The 23,105-nt window shown below is 37.4% G+C and overlaps 1 protein-coding gene across 1 annotated transcript in view; it reads right to left on the bottom strand.

The window, feature by feature from the left end:
* LOC136344394 (cell adhesion molecule 2-like) overlaps positions 1-23,105 on the bottom strand; it is a 77,346-nt gene that overhangs the window by 12,027 nt on the left and 42,214 nt on the right. Inside the window, exons 3-4 of the mRNA XM_066291813.1 lie at positions 20,686-20,903; positions 15,555-15,690 (exon numbers count right to left, since the gene is read on the bottom strand). Coding sequence (XP_066147910.1) covers positions 15,555-15,690; positions 20,686-20,903 — 354 coding nt within the window. The remainder of the gene's footprint in view (positions 1-15,554; positions 15,691-20,685; positions 20,904-23,105) is intronic.

Below are 23,105 nucleotides of genomic sequence, written 5' to 3'. Positions count from 1 at the left end.
GATTTAATGAGCTTGGGGCTGTACCTAACCCAAAAGCTATTAATATAATAATATCCTATAATGTTGGTTTGTTAAAATTTTAGTAATGCTTTTAGGTTATAGAGAAGGCAATTTTTAAAATGAGCATAGATTTAAATCTAAATTGTTTGCGTATTTAGCTGGCATTTGCCTCCAAATGGCCGTTTCTCCGCATAAAACTAATGAAATCTTTGTTTGAATTTCATAGTGAAACATTAAAACGTGCTTTCGACTGTTGCAAAATGCCACTCTTTATTAAAAATATTTACCTATATATTTTCACTAATTGTTTTAAGCAGATCTGTAGCTTTAAATTTTAATTTCAAGTCTGGAGCAACTGAAAAATTTAGGTCTAATGGCAAACAGAGTGGATTCGTTTTTTTAAGTAATTACATTTATTGACTTAATTCTCTGGCAGTCTTTGTAGCGAAAAGAAAAAGGATCAAAAAAGTGTTAATTAGCTTAGGATACTAGGACTTTGTGTTCTGCAGACGGTAAGGGAACTACGTTATTCCGGCTTCAAGGGAGAAATTTGTCCATTATCTTGGGGGTTTATAGTCTGGCTCGTGCTACAGAATGGGAGGTCATTCATATTACAAGGGTTTTCGGGGCGAAAGGAAACTAGAGATTTCAATTTTGCATGCATAATTTTAGGTAATTCAATTTCTTGGGATCAAGATTGATTTTAGTTTATTTTTCAACGCGTGGAGATTAGCACGCATCACATGCTCATTAGCTTCATTTTGATCCAGACACTGCATGTTTTCTAAACCTCGCGGAAGTCCAAACTTCAGTAATTTTATTTATTCAATGAAATATTAGGGAGGCAAGCAAAAGTCAAAATTGAATTGTTTTTTTTATTTAACTAACAGTTGTGTGCGCCTTCATATCGCGTTTGCTCTAAAGTGGCCGATATTTTATTGTTGGAGGTCGGGATGCATTGGTCTTCTCCGACTAACATTAAGCACGAAGCTTTCGCTATTTTATTTAAGAAACGCGATGTTAGTGCGGGTTCATTCGACGAACTTCTGGTATACATTTTATCTGTCAAATTCTCCATTTTGAATGTAATCCAGTTGTTCTCTAATTTACCTTTTCGGGGGTCCGCAGGGTTCCCCAATACGCATTTTCGCACCAAAGAGGGTGAACGAAAAGTTCATGCGAGAGGTAAAAGGTTTTCCACGAAAGAAATTGAAAAAAAAATCACGTTAGAAATTTCGAATTAGTGAAACCTATGGACCTTCAAAAAGAGAATTAAAGAACGCCAAAATTAGCAATTCATAAGTCAGTTATACTCCAGCACGCCTTTGATCATGATCAGAGAAATAAAAGCGTGAAGTGTACATATTTTACTTAATGAAAACCGGTATGTGGCCTCTTGTTCGCCAGACAAGAAGTCAACTTCGAACTTTTAAAAAGTGCACTCTAACAGCTTTAACTAAGTTAAGCGGCAACGCAGTTGAATTCTGTTAATTCGGGCTTCTACAATGATTTTTTTCTAAGTTTTGAAGACGGTAACAGGTTTGTCACCGACACATTAACAAGGGTTTTCGTCCCAGCCCTTATTAAATGGTCGAAGTTATTCTCAGTTGGTTTTGACTGAAGGTGGTTTGCGATGATAGCGCTCCAACAGCCTCTACTTGCGTGTGTCGTGTGTAAGGCGTTCTTGTGAATCAAGAGAATAGATGGAATAAAATCATATTTAGTTCGAATAAACAGCTAACTTGGTTGTACGTAAAATTACAAAAAAAATAAATTAAAAACTTTTTTAAGATCGATTTGATGACTTCGCTTCGATGGAAACCATGTTGCACAATTCAAACATCAAATTCTATGTAAATATCTACTTTCAAATAGATTCAGCGCATCAGGATCATTAGTTAGCAAAATCGCTATGATAGATATCGGCTCTTCGAGAAGACTCAACGATCAACGTCAGTAGCGGAGGCATCGGCAACAAGGAGCTTCAAAATTGCCAGACATTATGTTCGTCGAATCTAGCGTTTGTGAAAAATTACTTTGTGAGATGTCTCCCGCATGTTTCCGAGCCCCTTTGAACGTCTTTAATAAACTGTACCAATATTAGAAGAGACGCTCCTAGGAATTTCCAGTTAATTAAGCATTTCCAGGATATATTTTTTCCGAGGCCCTTAGTCTGGGTAAAATTAGAGAGATCAAAGGAGAGCTCCGCTATGGATACCTTTCAACATCATTAAAATATCTTTTCGGGGCAATCAGTGAGACTCATCAAGTTTAATCTAAAAAAAACTACATTTTACTCTCTACATGCACATGTACAAAACACTCCACAATTCCGCCGAATCGTTTTGAGTGTTTGTTTGGGCACTGCCAGCCGACTAATGGATGTTTTTGATATTCCTAATGTGCATTACGTTAAATAGACTATCAATTTGGGCTGTCTGGTTTACCCTGACGGTTCATCTATTTCACCTATGGAGCTCCAAGTAAATCGAGTTCATTGTATTTAAAATGATAAATTGAGAGTTACGTTTGTGTAGAACTTTTATTGCATTTGTATGTAGCTTTCACATCAAAGCCAATACAGAATGTTTTGATGGTGATTTACGTCAACGAACGGGCGAATATTTAATTTTAAATTGAATTTGACAGTGCCGCAGACGGTGAATTTGATTGCAGTGGATTGCTTTTTGTACGTTTTTTACCCAAAGATTCTTTCTGCGATGATTTAAATTACTCAGCAATTTTCCAAATGATGTCTACATTGACGACTCCAATAAAGCTTATTTGATTACTTTCGACCTGGGCTTATATTCAGTCTCCGTTAATACCGTTCAGGGAAACCGAGGTCTAAAGATTGCTGCGTCTCGAAAACTGAAAAATCGCCGTAAAATTTTCTGGAAAAATTGGGAACTTACTTTCGCCGAAAGACCTCTGCAGGCTCGGTCCTTGCAGAGAAAATTTGAATATCAATTCTGAATCTGGAAAAGCTGCGCCGTAAAAAAATCCTCAAACTGCTCCCTTTGTACCTAATAAATTTCTTATAAATTAATTAAAAGGCAATATTTGCCCACTTTCGCCCCTCGTAATTGAACTCGGTGTTAGATAAATATGGTATCGAAGTTAAGCTTCAACTTTTCTCTCCACAATTCTTTTATTGATTTAAGAATGACGAATTCTTATTTTGCCTAAATACTCGTGGAGCCCACTTAAGGTAAAAAATACTTAAAATAAATGGGAACTACTTCAACGAATTTTTATTTCAAACACGTGTTCTATTACTTGCGGTTCGTTCTGTATTTTCAACTTAAATACATTTACTTGATGTTAAGTTGGGAAATTACTTGTTGATTTAGATCTTAAAAATACCTATTCAATTTTGTCTGTGCAGGCCTTGCTTGTATGTAACAAGGGCCGAATAAAAAATGCTCAATCTATGGTTACCGGTCGGTTTTGAGGAGACGAAGTGTAGCAGATAAAGAGATGCCCTGTGGGTCGGCGCTCATGTGGCATGTTGCCCATGCACTTTAACTCAAGTTCAATCCAGTTCGGCCCCCCGTTGCCGCCCCCTTAAGACGATCTCGCGCACATCCCGCCGAAAGGTCGTGAAAATAATATTATAAGTTGGGGATTTCGCAAAGGGCCGATTCCTCGCACACCAACAACCAGTGCACTGATGTTTCTTTATCGGAATGTCGATTTTACCAGATCTGTAAATATGAAACCGGAATCTTTAAATAAAATGTATAACTTAGCTGGGCAATAATTATAAAAAATATTTTATTCGAAATATTTCCCATCGTTACATATACATTTTTCCCATCTCTCTGGCAATTTGTGGATGCCACGCCAAAAGAACTGTTGTTCTTTTGAGGCGAACCATTCATCGAGCCAGTTTTGAACTGTTTCGTAGAGGTAAAGTGCTGTTCTGCAGTGCCCTGGAGTAACGCTTAACGGCGGTTCCGGGGCGGAAGAGGGGAGGTGGTTTTAGTGGGTAGACGGGCGACTTCGGCCATTCCGGAAGCTCGAATTCCACACTACCTGGCCCTAACCACACCCTGGGTCAGGTGTCTTTAGAAGATTTCCACCTCCTTGCAAAGAAAAAAGAAAAAAAAATTGCTGTTCTGCAAGAGCGTGTCCCATCGATGCAAATAAGTGATAATCGGATGGTGCTAAGTCGGGTGAATAAGCCGCATGCGATAGTACTTCCCAATGAGACGTCCCAATCGTTTCCTTCACCAGTTTTGCAGTGTGCGATGGTGCATTATCATGAAGTGATATCACCTTGTGTTGCCGTTCTTGATATTCTGGTCGTCTTTCACGAAAAGCTCGATGCAAGTCCATCATTTGTTGTCGGTAACGTTCAGTATTAACTGTTTCTCCAGGTTTTAGCAGCTCATAACAAATTACGCCTTTTTGATCCCACCAAACACAGAGCATTGTTTTCCGTCCATACCGATTTGGTCTTGCTGACGATGCTGATGGTTCGCCTGGAGTTTCCCATGATTTTTTACGTTTGGGATTCTCAAAATAGATCCATTTTTCGTCACCAGTCACGATTCGATGAAGAAATGACTTTCTGTTATACCTGGTAAGCAACAATTGGCAAGCGATTTTTCGATTTTCTTGCCGTCTTTCATTGAGTTCATGTGGAACCCATTTTCCTATCTTCTGAGTTTTTCCCATAGCTTACAAACGAATGGAAATGGCTGCTCGTGTCACATTTAATTGGTTCGCTAATTGTTGTTGCGTTTGAGGATCGTCCTCATCTAACAAAGCTCGCAACTCGCCGTCTTCAAACTTTTTCGGTGGTTTTCCACGCTCTTCGTTGTTGACGTCAAAATTGCCACTTTTAAATTTTTTAAACCACTCACAGCACTGTGATTTTCCAAGGGCGTGCTCACCGTAAGCTTCAACAAGCATGCGATGTGAATCTGCAGCCGTTTTTTTCAAGTGGTAACAGAAAATCAATGCTGTCCGAAAATCGTAATTTGTAGGCACAAAATTCGACATACTCAAAGCTATTGCAAACTCTACTGCAGTTGTTAAGAATTATACAAATATCCCTGAAATTAATATCTGAGGACAATCGATCTATTCAAACACGATTTAGTTAAGGATAATTTAAGAATTCTGGAATGTATTTAGTTAGCCAGTCGTAGTATAATCAATTTTGTTCAGGTTTAGTCTAGGCGATACCCTGAGGTTCTAATCTATTACTCTGGAAATATTTACAACCCTTTGTTAGTTTTTCGTCAAGGAACGACGTGAATGGACTTTGAAAGGACAGTTAGTTAGGTTTGAGACTTGAACACGAAGATCACGCATCGCAGCTCAGATGGTAACTCACAAATTATACCTGTCATTATATTACAATCAATAAAGTTAAGTGCAATAGTGAAGGTTACCATCACAAACAGTTTCTCTGAGACTGCAAAACTCAGAGTGGTCCTCCCGTATTAAGCCGGTGATCTACCAACAAACCGGTCAAGAATTCTGCATCTTATGGGACCAAAACGGCAGTATTGAACCTGTATTGTTATGATTTGAAAATCATTCTCAGATGTAAATAAGAGATGTAGTACCCTAACAACACGATGAGGTAGTACCTATATTGACCACTAGGGACATTTGGAGGCAAATTCCGGTTTCGTATTTACAGACCTGGTATCTCCAGCACGTATGATAGCCATGCCAGTGGCCAATGCCAGTGGCCCACTAATCTGGGGATATTTAGAGCACGATTTTCCACACTTCCTGTTTGAATTCCTCCCTCACAACCTAAAACCTCTTTCAATTATTTGATCACATTGTTTAACATTTCCAACAATCCGGCGAACTTATTTAAGTGCAAATTCCGCGCGTAAACAAAAAATTACGAATTCCGAGTAACGTACACAGAACCGAGAAGCAATCCGAAACGAAATCCTTTAAAATCGAAGTGCAACTTGGAACTTTATTGGACTTCGTCGCACTTTTTTCGATTCCATGAATAATTCTCCGGCTTAAATAAAACTTTGGAGTACTTCAACACTCGATACTCTCCCCGATGTTGATTTATATTTTTATCGGGCTAAAACGGGTACTAAGCAGATCCCTCAAATGTATGGGTGTCAGATAGTTCAATTGGGAAATAAAAGTAAAAGAATTTTTCCATTAACAGAGAGGGTGAGCAAATCCAATGAATAGGAAATTACTGCGGGCCGAGATGAAACACTGATGCTCTTTGGATTAGTTTTCTATCCGACTCTGAATGCAAATCGTCGCCTTTCTATTTGTCTTTTTTATAGTTGCGATAAATAAAACTTAAAGTAAAATATTTCCCATCACACGTTCTCCGCAGTATAACCCCATCAAATTGACCATTATTTGGAAACTCTCAGAGAGATAAGAATGGAGGAAACGGAAAATATACGATCCAATACTTCTTATACATAATAGCTAATATCTTCCAATTTTCGCAGTTGGGAATCGACCCTATTTTCTCCCTATATCGGCCTATGCTTTGTCACAATATTTCATACAATTTGGGCGTAAATATCAGGAAATATTCGTATATAAGGGTATATGCAAGTTCATTTTCCTTTTGGTTGGTGAGAATTGAAAATTAGCTTCGTCGGATCTAGTTTCCTTTTATTTTCGATCAATATAACCCTAAATAGAAATGCTACGTGGGGTAAATTGATAGGTAAAATATATTAGAGCTGCAACATCCATTAGTATTTCAACGTAAATATTATCAATTACATGCCATGGTAATTGTTGAGTTCGCTTATTATTTGGTAGAGAGATTCATTGCATGTTGCTGTTCTAGCACGAACTTTCTTTTCTCTGCCGAAGAGGTTTCAGTGGAGTTTCGCAAGCGTTCGGGAAATCCACAAATCTTCTCGAAGGCATTTGAGGATGTGTATAAGTTTCAATCCCCATGATACTTTCCATCATTAAAAAAAATAAACGCACTTCAGCTTGCTGTTGCATAAGTTTTGGTCTATCAGGAATTGAAAACCTCTCGTTTAAGATTATTTTCGGTCGAGCATTAGACGATGGGTCGAATGCAAATGGACGAGGACCGGGTACGAACTAACGCAGGTGTTTACTGGACACGGAGTGTTCGGGAAATACTTGCACAGAATAAAGGTTAAAGAGAGTGACGGCTGCTGGTTCTGTGAAGAGCCAGGAGTTGCAGACTCCCCAGAGCACACAATCTGGGGATGTCCAGAGTGGGAGACCGAACGGAATGAGGCCAGAGGAGCGGGACTCAACCTGGACCGAAGGACAATCGGCTATGAACTCGTAGAGAGTGAGTGTAAGTGGAGAGCGTTTGAGTGCATGGTCAAGAAGATCATGCGCAAGACGATTGAGCGGGAACGGTACAGAAGGACAAGGACGGAAGCATAGAGAGTAGCTTTTACGACCGGGCGCCCCGAAGGAATGCCTACCAGGCGATACCGGGGCCATAAGAAGAGAGGGGGTGGTTTTAGTGGGTAGGCGAGCATAGGCTCGAATCCCACACTACCCGACCCGCAGCGGCCGGGTGTCTTTTTGAAGATTTCCACCTCCTCGGGCACAAAAGAAAAAAAAAAAAAGGTTGTTTTCGGAGATGCGCAGTTTCTGTTGAATCAACTCCCATTTTTCTCGGAATACACGAGTTGAGTGGGGAAAACTTTAATTTTGACGCGATTTAAAAAAAAATGAAAATGGCGTTGTCCCCATGTCACAAATTAAGAACTGAATTAATTTTGTTTGTTAAAGGCTCGTCCAACATTACAACACTTTAACTGTATAAACGCTTCCTGGGAACTCTAACGAAATAAATTAAGGCAATAAATTTTTACAATGGACTCATGTTCAGCATCGCATTTAGTAGAGCAGGTTTACTAATTAACATTGATTATGAATTGAGACAAGTGTCCGCGTTCAATTGCTCGTGTTAGGTCATACTCGTAACCAGGACGTTGATCATTTTATTCCCATTACTGTCTCACGTATAATTCGTGTCATATTGCAGGGAAAATCCCACTAGTTGCATAAAGTTATGAATTTCCTACCTGACTACGTAAATAGTCATTATTTTACACTATCCAGGCGGATCTGTTTACTTTGCACTGCCCTGCACTGTTTTTGCTGATAAGACGAACACTACAGTATCTGATACCATTATGTTGTTAGATAACCTTACCGACCTCTTACTTGAGATCTATCGCTTGACAAATTACACGAACGTCCGCAATGAAGCATAATCTTACTTAAATTATGCCTTTTCCTTTTTGACTTGAATTAATGTTAAACAAACAAAAGAATGAGAATTATCTCGATCTTCCACACATCTAGTAATTTCGACCTCTCTTATAAAGTTATTGTTACTTATAGATTAAACGAGAGAATGAAATAACGGTATATGTATTGTACGTACCTACAGAAATAATAGTGCATTGTTCGTGTGGCAATGAGCACGAAATACCAATATTCTGTTTGCACACGAGTCACAGGCAAGTGTGGTAAGTCATGTGAACCGGAAATGGTCATTTTGTGCCAGTTGTGTACGATATTTTTTCTGTGACTATAACAACTTGTGAAAAATGAAAGGCATTTATTGCGCTAAAACTTCAAAATTGGAAACAGTTGGCACCAAAATCATCGCCGTACTTTTGATGTTAGTTTCGTCTCGTTGCTTTAGGTGCCGGTACGAGGCCGTGGGAAACGAGCTTATTTCCTTCTCGTTGCGCGCGCAACCCATAAGAAATGTAGGTATACGGAAATCGAGGTTGTTTCAATAAAATCTTTAAGTTGCGATACAGGGTAAAATACGGTGCACGTAAATACTTTCGTTGTGGTTGCTATAGCACTCGTTGAGGCTCTTCGTGATGTCGCCTCAGCTATTATCAATATTACCTTTAAATTCCAGTTCATTGTCCAATGAAGACTCGATTTACAAAAGATATCTAATCTGGTGAAAAGTTTCAGTTTGCCAAATGCCATGAAGGGAAAAATAACGCACGTGAAACTTAAAATGGGTAAAGTCTAGGCCCTCGGCTATCAGAAAATTGCCAGTACCTCTCGTAAAAAATTGTCAGATAAATGGTAGTTTTTCCCTTAGCCCGTAGCCAATATTCCCCCTGTAATGAAACATGACCGTTAACTGCATCTGCTCAGAGCGGTGAGTATAGTCTACGCCAGGCAGTATGAATATTACGGTTAATAAATTACTAAAATGTCTGCATATTGACTTTGTGTACAGTTTTCCAGTACAAAACGATTAAAATAATAGCAGAAAAATAATATTTTTTGTGAAATTAAAAAATAAAATCCGTCCCCAGCATGTTAACAATATTGACAGACAGTAAAATTGACAAATAGACATTGTTGGTATGTTGCGCTAAAAATGAGTTAAGCACGTGTTAAAATGCGAATAATTTGATTCACTGCTTACTAAAGATTTGTTGGTTAAAAAATCAATAAATTTTGTCCAAACTGAATAATTTTACTAGTTTGAGGTAAGTCAAGTGAATTAATTTTAAATTCACCAACGTGGAATATTTAACATCGAACATACTGAAAATTCCTTGTTGTCAAACCACACCGAAATCTCATTTTTGTCAATTCGAATTCGCATTGACAAAACAATCTATATGAAATTTGATTGGGGCAGTGGCTATCTTTTTGCAAACATCACAATCATTATAAAAATGGAATCGAGCTACCCTCACTGTTTAGTTTAAATCCAGGGATTGTAGCACAGGTAGTTTGTGTACCGAATCCTGAAGAAATCATAATGTATTTTTCCTCTGTTGTAATGCTTTTCGGAAAAAAAATTATTTTATTAATCTATTCGAATGCGAAATTTTGTGTAAAAATTGCTTCCTGGCTTTTTTTGCCTTGGGAGCGAGGTCGTTGATTAATTTCTTTAATGACTTGATTGATGCCTGATCAGGGAAGATCGATTTTTTGGAGGCCCACGCTTTTTACAGATGTTTTCTCTTATCAAAATTAATTGGCTCCCGCAGACGAGCAAGCGTTTCATTTATGCCAAGTTACTTTCCCGTCCCGTGCAATTAGAATGGCCATGCGGGACAATAATATTTGACCGATGTCCAAAGTAGAGAAGGATAACGTCAACGGGTAATCCATTTTTTTCGCACGTGTCGTAGGTACTCTGGCCGTTTGTCGACATCATAGGCTGTGGAGGTTCTCCGTAGTCCCACTAGATACGCCGTGAGTCATAGATGACTTACATCAGGGTGATTTGCGTTCATTCAGGGATAACGAAGGGGCATTGTTGTCCTTACCAGGGGTTTGAACGTGTTCACCCCCATGGACATTATTCGAAATGCAATGCGGTATTATGCTTTTGATTGCACTTTTTACAACCACTTGACCTGCATTCTTGTTCCAGATGTCTTGTCCGTAAACAGTTACTATTCACCTTCTGCTTTCGGATTTCATTATAGTTTTCGAGGGCATTGTTGAATAAAATGATTCTCGCTGCAAATTCAACACATTCTGTTAACGTTTTCAGCTAAAGTATACGAACAAATTTTAAACCGATGGGATCCGTTTCTTTTTTCCTGTCCCCTGTTTTCCATTTTGTCTTTCGTGATTGAAAAGTTGGGAAATCGCGAACCGCTTCCACTGCAAAACATTTATCAGTTAAAAATTCGATCAACTGGTCAGCGGTGGGCGACTCAGTGTTGCACTCTTTTCGGTCGATTCGCGATTACTTTTATCACCAAATCTGCTTAATATTATCGAGTTTAACTTCCAAAAAATACATATAACGTTGCTCTGGAGTTAAATTAAATTTATTCGATGCTTCCGTGTTGCACAGAAAACGTAAACGTTATTTTCGATTTTTGCTTTTGCAAACAAAGATCGCTCGCGTGTTTACTCAATGCACAGGAACTTCATGTTACACATGTGCACGGTTAATTTTTATAATTTCAGAAATATCCGCGAATTGATTGTTCAAGTTAGGAAAAAGTTGGTTTTTTTTTAAGTTTTATACACTTTCGAATATTTTTATGAGATGGTATTAAAAAAAAAACAAATGAAAATCGGAGTTCGGCAAAATCCATTAAAGTACATTTTTTTTTAATGGGGCCCCTTATGTATTAACGGATATTTGAATTCTGCCAATGTTTTCCTTTTCAAAAAGCTCTAATGTGTCACGGTTCGCTCCAGTAGTTTTCGATGTATTTGAACTGAGGAAACGGACATGATCAATAAGAGTGACAGACGGATTCGAGGCAGTCATGAACAGTGGATTCAGATGCATTAAATCCTTAAAATAAAATAAAAGATTGTTAGCATTAACGACGTATTTCCCTATGACGAAACATATTTTCTCAAACTAATCAAATTAACACAAAAAAAATTAAAAAAAAAATATATATGTATATACAGGATGAGTCGGGAGGATCGTGCCAAACTTCAGGGGCGTGTTGCACATGAAAAATAAATGTAAGAAAACTCAAATGTTGTTATCCGATTTTCGTTTGTTTACAAGTTATAGCGTAAATAAAATTAAAACATAAAATTTAAAAAAATTATAAATTTCATAAGAAATTCCATAAATGAACGTTTGGATATCATAGTAAATGTTCAAAAATATTGCCATTAACTTCTAAACATTTTCGGCTTCGTCTATGAAGAGCATTCGTTGCGCTCCTGATTGTTTCATGTCTTTCTTTAATAGCAGCTGCAGCATTTCTAATGCGTTGAATTAGTGCATCTTGAGTGTCCACTTTCACTCTGTACACTTCAGTTTTAAACCAACCCCACAAACAATAGTCTAGTGATGTGAGGTCTGGAGACCTTGGAGGCCAACTAATAGGGCTACCACGATCAATCCAACGTATTAATTTATGGAATTTTTAATGAAATTTTTTAATTTTTTTAATTTTATGTTTTAATTTTATTTACGCTATAACTTGTAAACAAACGAAAATCGGATAACAACATTTGAGTTTTTTTACATTTATTTTTCATATACAACACGCTCCTGAAGTTTGGCACGATCCTCCCGACTCACCCTGTATAACTTCATGTAAACTGTGTCGTTTCAAACTTGTATTTGCAATAAAATTTGAATTTACATTATTTAAATGTTGTATTCACTGTTCATTTTTATCTCTTATTTCATTTAAGTCTGCACTGGTATCGTTGTAAACTTCAGTTTTTAAGTAGCCCCATAAAAACTATATGCGATATGCCCGGCCTAACAGCGCGCCCCGTTTTCTCGACACATTTTTTAAATTGAATATCGAAAGCTACTGAGGCAAACCTCGACATATTGTACGTTTTTGAAAAGGGAAAAAGCGGAGAAATCTAAATGTGCATTAACATATAGAGGATGCCGTTAAAAAAAATCTTACTTTGATTAATTTTGTCGCGGCCTGATGTTCATTTGTTTTTTCTAATACCATATCATAAAAAAATATACGTCAATATACAAGACTTTTGTACAAACAATTCCGTCCCAGCTTTGACAATAAGCCCTCACTAACTTGTCAAATTATAAAAATTCACCTTGCCCCTTGTCAATCCCGAATTCGCTATCAGGGGTTTAATGGAGATTTTCAGAAAAACATCCAATTTTGAGCCAGAGTATTCAGAAATTACCATAAAACGTCCATCAGAGTCTTTCCGACTAAGTGAGTTCGGATTCGCCCAATTAATGTCACATACACTGTGGCCCAAAACAGGTCGTTTGGACTTACACCTAACTTGTGTAAGTGAATTTAACAAATTTCGGCTTTAGATTTGAAAAGACCCTTACTAACGGTATTGATTTTTTCGACGGTTGACCTGATATATTGATTATGCAGTTTAATGGGATTCCTATGCAATTACTTACCCAACTAAATATTTAAAGTATCCGTAGAAGAAACTATCCGGCTGTGGCAGAGTTTGAATTATTAAACCAGCTCTTCAAAACAGGCCACAAACCCGTAATCGACTAAAGTCAACAACTTTAATAGAGTCTTAAAGGAGCGATATAATAGCAACTATAAAACGTTATATAGCACTAATAAACCATATATTTGGGAAGCTATAAAATATTTGAGCAAATACCACCAGCAATGAAATAAACATGGAAGTTTATGTTGGTTTGCGTGATATAAAGAAAAGAGGCCGGGAAGGTAATATTGCAACCATTAAAATGAACGTGTAATAGTGGCCGATTAAAAGCTTAATACCTTCGTGTGCATGTTTATATTTACATCGGTTAATTCTCCTGTATTGAACGCATGAATGTTTTACACGTAACCCAAATAAAGTTAAAATTTGTTGTTCCAGTAGGGGGTATAATTTCTCTATAATGGGGTAAGTGTTGTAAACTGAGGAGCTCGCAAATAAATCGAATTTGCCACTCAGCGCGAATTCAAAGTATTTCTGATTCCGAACAATGAGAATCAGCACTAACGCTCCATGTGTAAGCAATAACGGTATTTCTCCTCATCTCCACCCCTTTAAACAGTCATCCTCAACCTCGGTATAATATCAATTAATAGCAAAGGGTTAATTAATGGAACAATTTGTAATATTGCCGATTCAAAAGGGTATTCGAGCGGCAAATGGATCGAATTATAACTGGGATCATATTTTGCAAACAGGTTTGAATGGGACGTATTCCGTAATGAGGCATAATAAATTGTCATTATTTTATGTTATGCGACATGACGGAAGCATTTACTAATGCCAATAGTGCATTATTATAATGCAATTTGCTTTGGATTGAGTATAAGCGGCGGAAGATTAATAAGCTATCAAACACCGAAAAGCGACAAATAAATAGAATCGGTACATCGGGAAATGAAAGGGAACCTCCCTACTAAATAATTTATTGCTGCAAGTGGGTCTTGTAGATCTTAATCAGCTTTTACGAGTGCAGCATTTGCTTTAAAATGAGTATAAAACCTTCATTTTTGCTTTTATACATGGGCCGATCGTAAAAGGAACCTAATTTTTATATCTTGAGAAGGTATAAAAAGGGGTTTAAATCTTGTAGAGTTTGCTTTATTGCCCACTTATAGAGGGAGGCGCTAAGATAGATCGTTCAGGGAATTATTGCAATCTACATTTTATATGCACACATCGTGTAAAAAGTAGGGTTTAAGTCGTGATTAGGTAATTTTCCTTGGGAATTCCCCGTTAAAGGATTGCAGTGTGGCGTAGGTGAAGCTAACGGCAGCTTTCCACCAACAGAATTCGCGTTTCGTTGTCAAATTGAAAAACACGAAAAACCCATGCAAAACTCAATACTTTTTTTTTTCCACCTAGTGAACCACAGTTTGTTCGAATTGCGATTTTCACTCCGTTTCCGTTGGAAATTCAACATACTTTGTGAGTTCGTATCTATGTCCAGAGAAGATTTGCAGATATTTGCCTGCCGCTGGTCGGTACTGCAATTTTCGAAACGTACATTCATATTTGTTCTTAATACATTGTAGTTCATAAATTGGTCGAAACTCGTCGTATCTGCTCCCTCGTTATTTCCATTAGACAGACTGAATTCCAAATGATAAAAACGACTGATAGAGACCTTTTGACGATACCGATTCACACATTCGAACATGAAGAAACAACAAAGGCCGTTTTACACATTCAAGATGTTTGTAAAAAATCACAGTTTTGCTTGCACCTGTTTTCAAATGTTTTTTACTATCCGGAACTGGCTTTTTCCATTGGAACATTCAATATTCATCAGCGATTTATGTTATTTTTTCTTTATTGATTTTCCAGGTAACGCCCCCAACGTATGTACATATTTGTAATATCGCCATTAGGTCGACATGCGTGTCGAACCATAGGGCTGCTGAAGAAATTATCCAAATTACCGAGAAGTTGCTGTTCCAGTGCTTTTAGTAGCTTGCAGTCAAAAACAGCAACCATCAGTCACAATGTCTCAGTTAATTGCAGATGTGTTTCAGAGAGCCATTTTGACTGTAATTGCTGGTTAAGTTTTAACTTCAGTTTGAAAAACACTTGATCTGAGAGTTAATTTTTAACGTGCAGCTGTCGCTCCCTAACTAGACATTACAGAAACGGTCCTAAGAATGAAATTATAAGAAATCCGGGTGCTCTGAATTAATATTCCAGGCATTTCTCTGAATCCAGGATTGTGCTCTGAACGATAATTTCTAAGAATGTCTGAATTAACGAACGTCATGAAATATTTATTTTGATTACAAGATTTATGGTTAATAAATATTTGGGCTTGGGCTTGAACTGGAAGTTTACAATTGATTATAACCAGATTTCCTGGATTCTCGTAGGACGTTTTAAAACGGAAATCTACACAATTTAAATATAAAAAACAAATCTGAACTAGAACAGATAGAAACCGATCCATATTATCGGAATCACCCAACTCGGCAGGACCTCCGATCAAACATCTGCGTGTTTCCCGATTAAATATTCTGTTTGTGTCTATGTAAGTAATTAACGAACACATATTGTCACGTTTTGTTAAAAATGCTTTTTTGAAAATAATTCTTTGTTAAAATTTCCTTTTAGTGATGAGAGACATGAAGAATAAAAATTATGTAAACACTTACAAACTACTTCCATTCGAGCTTCACTTTGTGCACTGGCAAAAGATGGCGCTTCTGCTGACACTTCACACCGATAGAGGCCGCTTGTCTTCCAGTCGACGTGCAGAAGCACCACTTTCCTGCTGTCCGACTTGGTCCTCTGCAATTAAAAATCGTCTGCGTTTTAGTCGAGTGCCATTTGTCACCGTATGAAATTAAGTCGAGAGGGTTGGCGTTAATTAGATGGGGGTGGAGTGCGGAGTACTCGCCAGGGACATGTTCACATGTTCGTGAAGAGTTATACCTATTAGATTTATAGTAACGTGATTTTCTGTCCCTGCAGGTCTCCCAAATGTAATTTACATTTTTACTAACATCTTTACGGACTGTGTCGCAATCGACTTCCCCATGGAGAAATGGGAATCCCGAGAAACGTTAAGGTATAAAGAGACGTTAAAGAGATAAAAAAACGCGTTTTTCGGTGATGAATTCCAGTTTCGACTGACAAAACTAAGGCTTATTACGACTTTATGTCTCATTCTGACTCTGCGTTTAATCAACTGAAGCATCCCGCAGGCCGGTCTCGATCCTATTAGATTTCGTCAGTTCGGTTCATCTTGAGCCAATTAACCGGAACTGGAAATCGGCAACGTCAACCGCAAGTGCGTTTGGCATGCAGGAGAATATCCGACCAGTGCCATCTGCCGTGACCTCTTAAATCTTTGAGTGTAAGCAGCAGGGGCACCTGGCTAATAAGCGCAACTGCTGCGACGGTTTCCCAGTATTTAACCCGAAAGTTGGTTTGCATCCAAAGCTCTCCCCTAACCCGGAACTAACCTCAAGTGTGTTCAATGTACTTAAACTAAAACTAATCTTTTCTTGATTTTTAACTAGCTTCGAATGGTTCTTCTTTTTTTTTTTTGTTAAAGATTTCTGAGTGGTCTGTGACTGTCTTGGATTTCCCACGATTTTCCCGAGAGAAAAAGAGCTAATCTGAACTAACCCTTGTGTCGATATTTTATTTTCTTTTGGTTTGTTTGGCTTGTTTTGGTTTATTGGCATAAATGAAAATCCGGCGAGGGAAGAGATAACAGGGATAATTCTCGAATTCCTTTGTCGGAAATAATATTTTCTTTTAGTCCAATTTTATAAATTCCGTCTGGGGACAACGCAATTTGTCGAAAATATCGTCGCTGGCAATATTTTATCAAAATCTTAAAATCGTCTTAAGAAACTAGGCGCAATGCCGGCTGTAGAAACATTAAAAAGTAAATAAATCGGTGTGTTATTGTGAACGTGACACACAATTCTAATATGCTGAATGTTACCAAAAAAGCCTGGATATTGGGTGGATGAATCTCTAAACATGTTATTAAAATTTGAAACACGTCCCTAACAGGATTGGTGCTTGTATTTTATCGTTCGCCTCAGGTATAATAAATTAGCTCTGATCGACTAAAATGTGACCTGAAATAGGAAGTGTCATCGATTTTCTCCAAGCACTGCAGATTTATTCCGACTTACGGGAAACGTTTCACCTGCATAATTTTTCTAGAATAGATCGAGAGCTTCGCAGCTTCATTTGTTTCGATAATATTAACTTAATTTCAGTCATCCCAAGGCTGATTATATTTTCTTTAGAAATTTCATTAAAACCGCCCCTCGAGTGCACTTTATTAAATTCACCCCGAACCATCAGCGACTCAAGGGACATTACTTTGACCCGCAAAACAAAAGTGAGAAGTGATATTTTAGTCACGTGCTAAAATTGCAGCCTATGTTTTGCCATTTGTCTCATAATGGTTCAGCCTGATCGAGAAGATGTGACCAGACTTCAGAACTTCACAACTCTCCATCCTACTATAATTTATTGATTCTGTGGAGAGCAAAAAAACGAGGCCCTGCTTTTCGGATGGAAAAGTTGAGCCATTGTAAAGGGAACGTATTAAATTATTGTCCCTCCCACCTATTGGCCATTTTGGCTAATGGCCCACAGATTCATTAATACTCTGTAGGGTTAAGTAATTAAAAATTTTAATGTTTTAAATGTAGTCTTTGCAATTGCAACAACGCAGAGCAGACTAATTGAGATTGCTAGTCTGGCTGCCAACTGTCCCCCCGCTATGTTAATTATAGGGTGTGAGAATACATGACCTGGACACTTAGAGCTCCCTGTGAGTACGTGACTCAATTAATATTGCGGCTCTAATTTAGAGGGAGAGAGGAGCACAAGGCTTTGTCTGCATTATCAGCTGGGAAAAACCTTGTTTCATCTGTAAATATGGTTCTATTAATTTTTTTTTTTGAAGTCGGCGCAGAGGAGACGTTTGTAAGAATTTTTAGAATTTACTCCGCGGCGTCACTACGGTCATTATCGTTGGCCACATTCACATTAAAATCCCCACTGAAAACGACAGGAAACGGCGCTTTCACAGTGAACAAATTACGTCCTCTTAATCTTGACCTGAAAGGGAGAAAGAAGTTGCCTCATCCCAAATTAGCATTTCTCAAATAGGCGACCCTGTACTTCATTATGTGCCTAGATAATACTGTTAATGGAAAGTTTATTGGGAATTAATGTTCTTATAGAATTCACCAAGTACTTGGTGCGAATTAGAAGATATTCGACCAATACAAATTCCAAAAAAAAAACAATGAAAAATGCAAATAAACCGTTTCCTGGAAGGAATTGTTTAGTGGTCTAGCATCTTAAATATAATGCCTCGCTTGATAGGCTCCGAGAGTGGGTGGTGGATAAATCAGAAATATCCCAAAGATGTGAGTTGGAGTCTTTTTAAAGCTCAGAGTTGTCAAGGCGAAAAATAAAGCTCTGAGAATTGTGTGAAAAAAAAGGAAACAATGACGAATGGCTGTTTCCGCAACTCTATTAAAGGATTCAGAATGAGTGAGGACATGCTTAAAACTTCAGGTTAGTTTTACTCTCCTGCTGGGTGACATGATGAAAGAAAAAGTAATTACATCAAGTCCGAAAGACGGACTGCACAAATATATGGGTAGACAGTACCGAGTAGTGGCTTCTGAACAGTTTACAACTCCAACACCTGGTAAAGGAACCATTGGCTTTACTACGCCAAAAAAAACTCAGGGAAAAAAAAACTTAGCTAAGGCCCTGATCAAAATAGTTAAAAGTAATAAAAGTAGACCGTTCGAGTTTCACTTTCCTAGAAGGTCGCTCGAACCAAACAGAAATGGGTGAATCAAAAATGAGTGAAATCAGCGAAAATAACATCTAAAATGACCAAATTAGAACGCAAAAGGGGATATATTGAGCTGGTTTCGAGTCCCGCATTGTTTGGGGTTGTATATCAGAAGCAGGGAACATGAGAGAAATCGAGGAGCCATCAAGAAGCCAACAAAGAAGAAGCGGGAAGTTCATATTTCTAATATCCGAGATAAAAGTCACCAACTACATTACGTAATGATAGACTGTAAATAATCTTCTGGAATTGCCTCCAATAGAGTTTCCAATAATTTCCAAAAATGCCTTTAAAAATAGCAGGATGTCCAAAAAATCTATCAAAATTAAAATGTGCCAAGCTGTTTTGGAGATTTCTTGAAAATCCTATCGGGGTACTGAAAGTTCCTTGACAAAACCTCAGCAAAACGGCACTTTTTGGACATCTTAGGAAGTCGTTGAAAACCCTGTCAAAACCAACGGAAATCCCAAAAATTTCAAAAAAATCACGGCGGGTTTGAAAAGAATGTTAAACTATCTAGAAATTTTCATGAAAAAAATCAATAGTACAGTTCAAAATTTTATTATAAAATTTACAAAATCGCAAAACCTTTATATATACAGGGTGTTTCCTAACTACGTGTAAAAAATTTAAAGGCGTAATCCTCGACTGATTTTGAGTCAAAAATGTCTAATAAAGATACGTCCGCAAATGCCTTGGTTCCAAGATACAGGTTGTTGACTGAAAGACGTTGAAAAAGGTTTGGTGGTATTTACTAACTTATTTATTGTTAGTTTTTTTTGTTACTTCCACTACTATAAACAAGATAGTCGGTGTTATTTTGGTGTTTTACTCTCTAAAGTGAAAGAATTCAGATCTGTGTCCCAAAAATCAGATTATACCTCAGTTTTGAAAATTTTTCAAATGCCTAATTACACTAATCAAGAAATGGCCAATATGGTTTTTGTTTACGGCCTTGCTGATGGTAATTGTCTTTTCTAAAATTCAATCACCCAAATTGAGTCATTTTGGAAATAAAATCTCTTTTTCTTGTTAGATTTCAACACCCTGTATATTGGAAACAAGGCATTTGCGGACATATGTTTATTAGACATTTTTGACTCAAAATTAGTCGAGAATTACGCCTTTAAATTTTTTACATGTAGTTAGGAAACACCCTGTATAAATGGATTTGTGATTTTTGTTGTTGCCGATGCTTCTTCATCTATTTAGCTTTGACGGTCTTGGCGCTATTTTATTAATATTAAAGCAGCTTACAGGTATGAACAAGGCGATAATTTTTATAAATAATTTTCCTGCCATACTGCAAATTAATTTTGTGGAATATGTCTCCCTAAACAGACGAATTACGACCCATAAACATCATCTCAACCTTTAATGGAATTTTAAGAAAACCCTCCCTTCTAAAAGACGAAAACGACACTCTATGACATTCTATGCAAGTCCCCAAAGGCTCAAGGCTCAATTACACCTGATATTTACGATGCCATAAACTTTTACGGTAAATTGCATGCTGATATGTCGCGGAAATGTGAAAACGATATTCAATAAAACGTTACCTTTAAGTCGATGGCTCTCTATGTTTCTACTTTTAGATATTTAGCTATTTAACTCCACTTTCTCTGAAGTTGAGATCTATTTTTTAAATACCTTATGGTTTTTTACTGGTTAATTGAGATGTAAGCTGAATGTCAATTTATTCTAAGCCCTTTTTAAATTCTTCTTGAACGAGCTTAATAGGCTAACGGGGTAGATTCTACGTCTTATGGAGACGCTATTGGCAAATTAAAGGAGGATTACGTAAAAAGCTCCTCTGGCAGGCGAAGAAATATATTTTGGGTGAATACTTCTGTTACTTGTTGTCAACTCAATGGTTTGGATAGCAATCGTTGTTTGGGTTGATGGTGAGAGGCATTGTACTAATTCTGAGCACTTACATCAACGGTGACTCCCTCCACTTTATAGGAGTTGTCCGGAGGCCTTGATTTTGGCACGTATCTGTAGAATTCCTCGTGTTCCTTGTACCATTTGACAGAATATAAGCTGTCATTTCCCAGGTCGTAATCGCACTGGAGCTGCGCATTCTCCCCTGGTACTTTAAACTGCGGTACGTTCACTCTTACCCACTTGAGCCCACCGCTACCTGAGTGCGCCACTGAAAAATAATATTTAAAAAATACTACAATTATGTTTCAGCTGTAATAAATTCGATAAATTCAGTTTTATGGCGCTTTGAAAGTTTAATTGGATTAATACGTGAATCATGAATGAATTTAGTGTGTTCGAGCAGAATGTTTTGCAACTCCATAAATAAGCGAGCTGAGTTTGGACAGCTAATTGGATTAGGGAGTTGTTTCACGTTTAGATCTCGTGAAGGCCTCAATAGAACAACTTTTCAATCAGTCAGAAAGGCTGCACATCGAATTATGTAAATGGAATTTACAATAACTCCCCCGGAGATTATTCGTAAAACTGGAACAAAATGAGGGTATTACGTTCAAACTAAAACCCTCAAAGTGTACATAAACCTCAATTACGTTCTTACAATAGCCTCGCCGAATAGCTGCTAATTATTTGAGGGTGAATTATTAATATTTCTCATTGTAGCCGCAGACGTTTGCTAATTGGAATTGTTCTGAGTAGTACAGAGATTGATTGTGAGGCTGCAAATATTAATTCATGTTTCGACATTTCATATGGCATTTCCATTGTACATATTGATAGAAGTGGAAATAACATAGTTTTAGGTTAAGCCGAAACCATGTCTGACTTTAACGAAATTGGGGGCGTAAGCATTATACGAAGAGTTGCATGTACACTGTATGATTGCATTTTAAGTTCTGCGAAGTTCTGCTAAGTTCTGCTGTTACGTTCTGAAGGCCTGTTAGGAAGGTGCCTCACTTTTCGCAGTTAGTTTTAACTGAGAATATTCTGCAATTCCGCCGTTACAGCTCTTATTTATGCGGAAGGCGTTATTCCGATCCAAAATAAGAGGTAAAAATATATTCTGGTAGTTGCATCGTGATAAAATCGTCCATTGTTGCTCCATTTTGAATTCAGTTACGATATCACACTGAACACTAAGATAATGTGCTTTTAATTGGACTCCCATATAGCCTCCTTTCGGGATAAATAACTAATTTTATGCGAACGATTCAAATGGAAATTATGATAGTTGTTGGAATTTATTCTCTACGAGACGGAACTTTAAAACTCACTTTTTAAGCTACCACGTATGTAATGCCGTTGATGCTAAAACATGCATATGACTCCGTATTTATGCGCGTTTTTCTCTGCGCATTTAGAAACTGTAATTCATACACTAGAGACTCAAAAAGTTAATATCTTGATGTGGCATAATCATTAGTGTCGCTCGGGAATATACAGGGTGTTTGATAGATCGATAGGAAGCTTTCAATGGCAGATATGCGGGGTCATTTTGGATCCGTTTAACAATATATGTTCTTACGCAAAGTCTCATCGTTTATGGAATATCGGCCAAGGGAGGAAAGTAGGGAGGGCAGAGCAGAGGGGCAAGTAAATATTGGAAATGGAAAGTCTCATTTCGAAAATTAAATGAATTAATAGTAGTAGTTTTTAAGTTAGAACTAGCCCTATAATTTTTTAAATGATTTGTACTTATTTAAATTTAATGTTGCTTATTTTCTTGCGGTAGGTACTATTTCCATTGGTATTTAATTTTGTCAAAATATAACATATCATATCATAACATATCAAATCAATGAAGAGGTTTCTAAGATTATTTAAATTTATTGAGCTAGTGCCGCATCGGAGAACACGTTTTTTTTTAAATAAAAGAATAAATTACAACCAAAGTATTTTGACTGATTATAGTAATAATTTTTAATTAAATTCGAGTTTACCTCCTTATTTTGGGTATTAAGATAATTTCCAAAAATGTTTCCTATATTCCTACACCGGGAAGAGCTTAACAAAAAAAAATGACTTAGTTGCATCAAAAGTCAATCATTTCGTATAGCAACCTAAAAAGTCTGATATTTTAGAAATGATGAGACTTTGTATAAGAATAAATATGATTTTATAGATCCGAAATAGTCCCATCATTTGCGAATTGAAAACTTTTTATCGCTCTACCAAGCACCCTGTAGAAACCCCCACAAAAATGGGTGCCACGAGGGAATTTGGAAATCTATACCGATATCCCCCTAAGGGCCGTTTCGTGCTATAGCGACACTCACGTTCCACTCAAACAAAGCTCAAAACTCAATACATTGGAAAGTAATCAGTGTGTTCACACTGAAGTGAGCGCCACGCTCCCATGCATTCAAATGGGAAGCGCGCTAATTTGAGCGTGAGCATGAGCGTTGCTTGACTC

The sequence above is a fragment of the Euwallacea fornicatus genome, chromosome 17 (genome assembly GCF_040115645.1).
Source record: "Euwallacea fornicatus isolate EFF26 chromosome 17, ASM4011564v1, whole genome shotgun sequence".
Lineage (NCBI taxonomy): Eukaryota > Metazoa > Arthropoda > Insecta > Coleoptera > Curculionidae > Euwallacea > Euwallacea fornicatus.
This window is presented reverse-complemented; position numbering and strand designations above follow the sequence as displayed.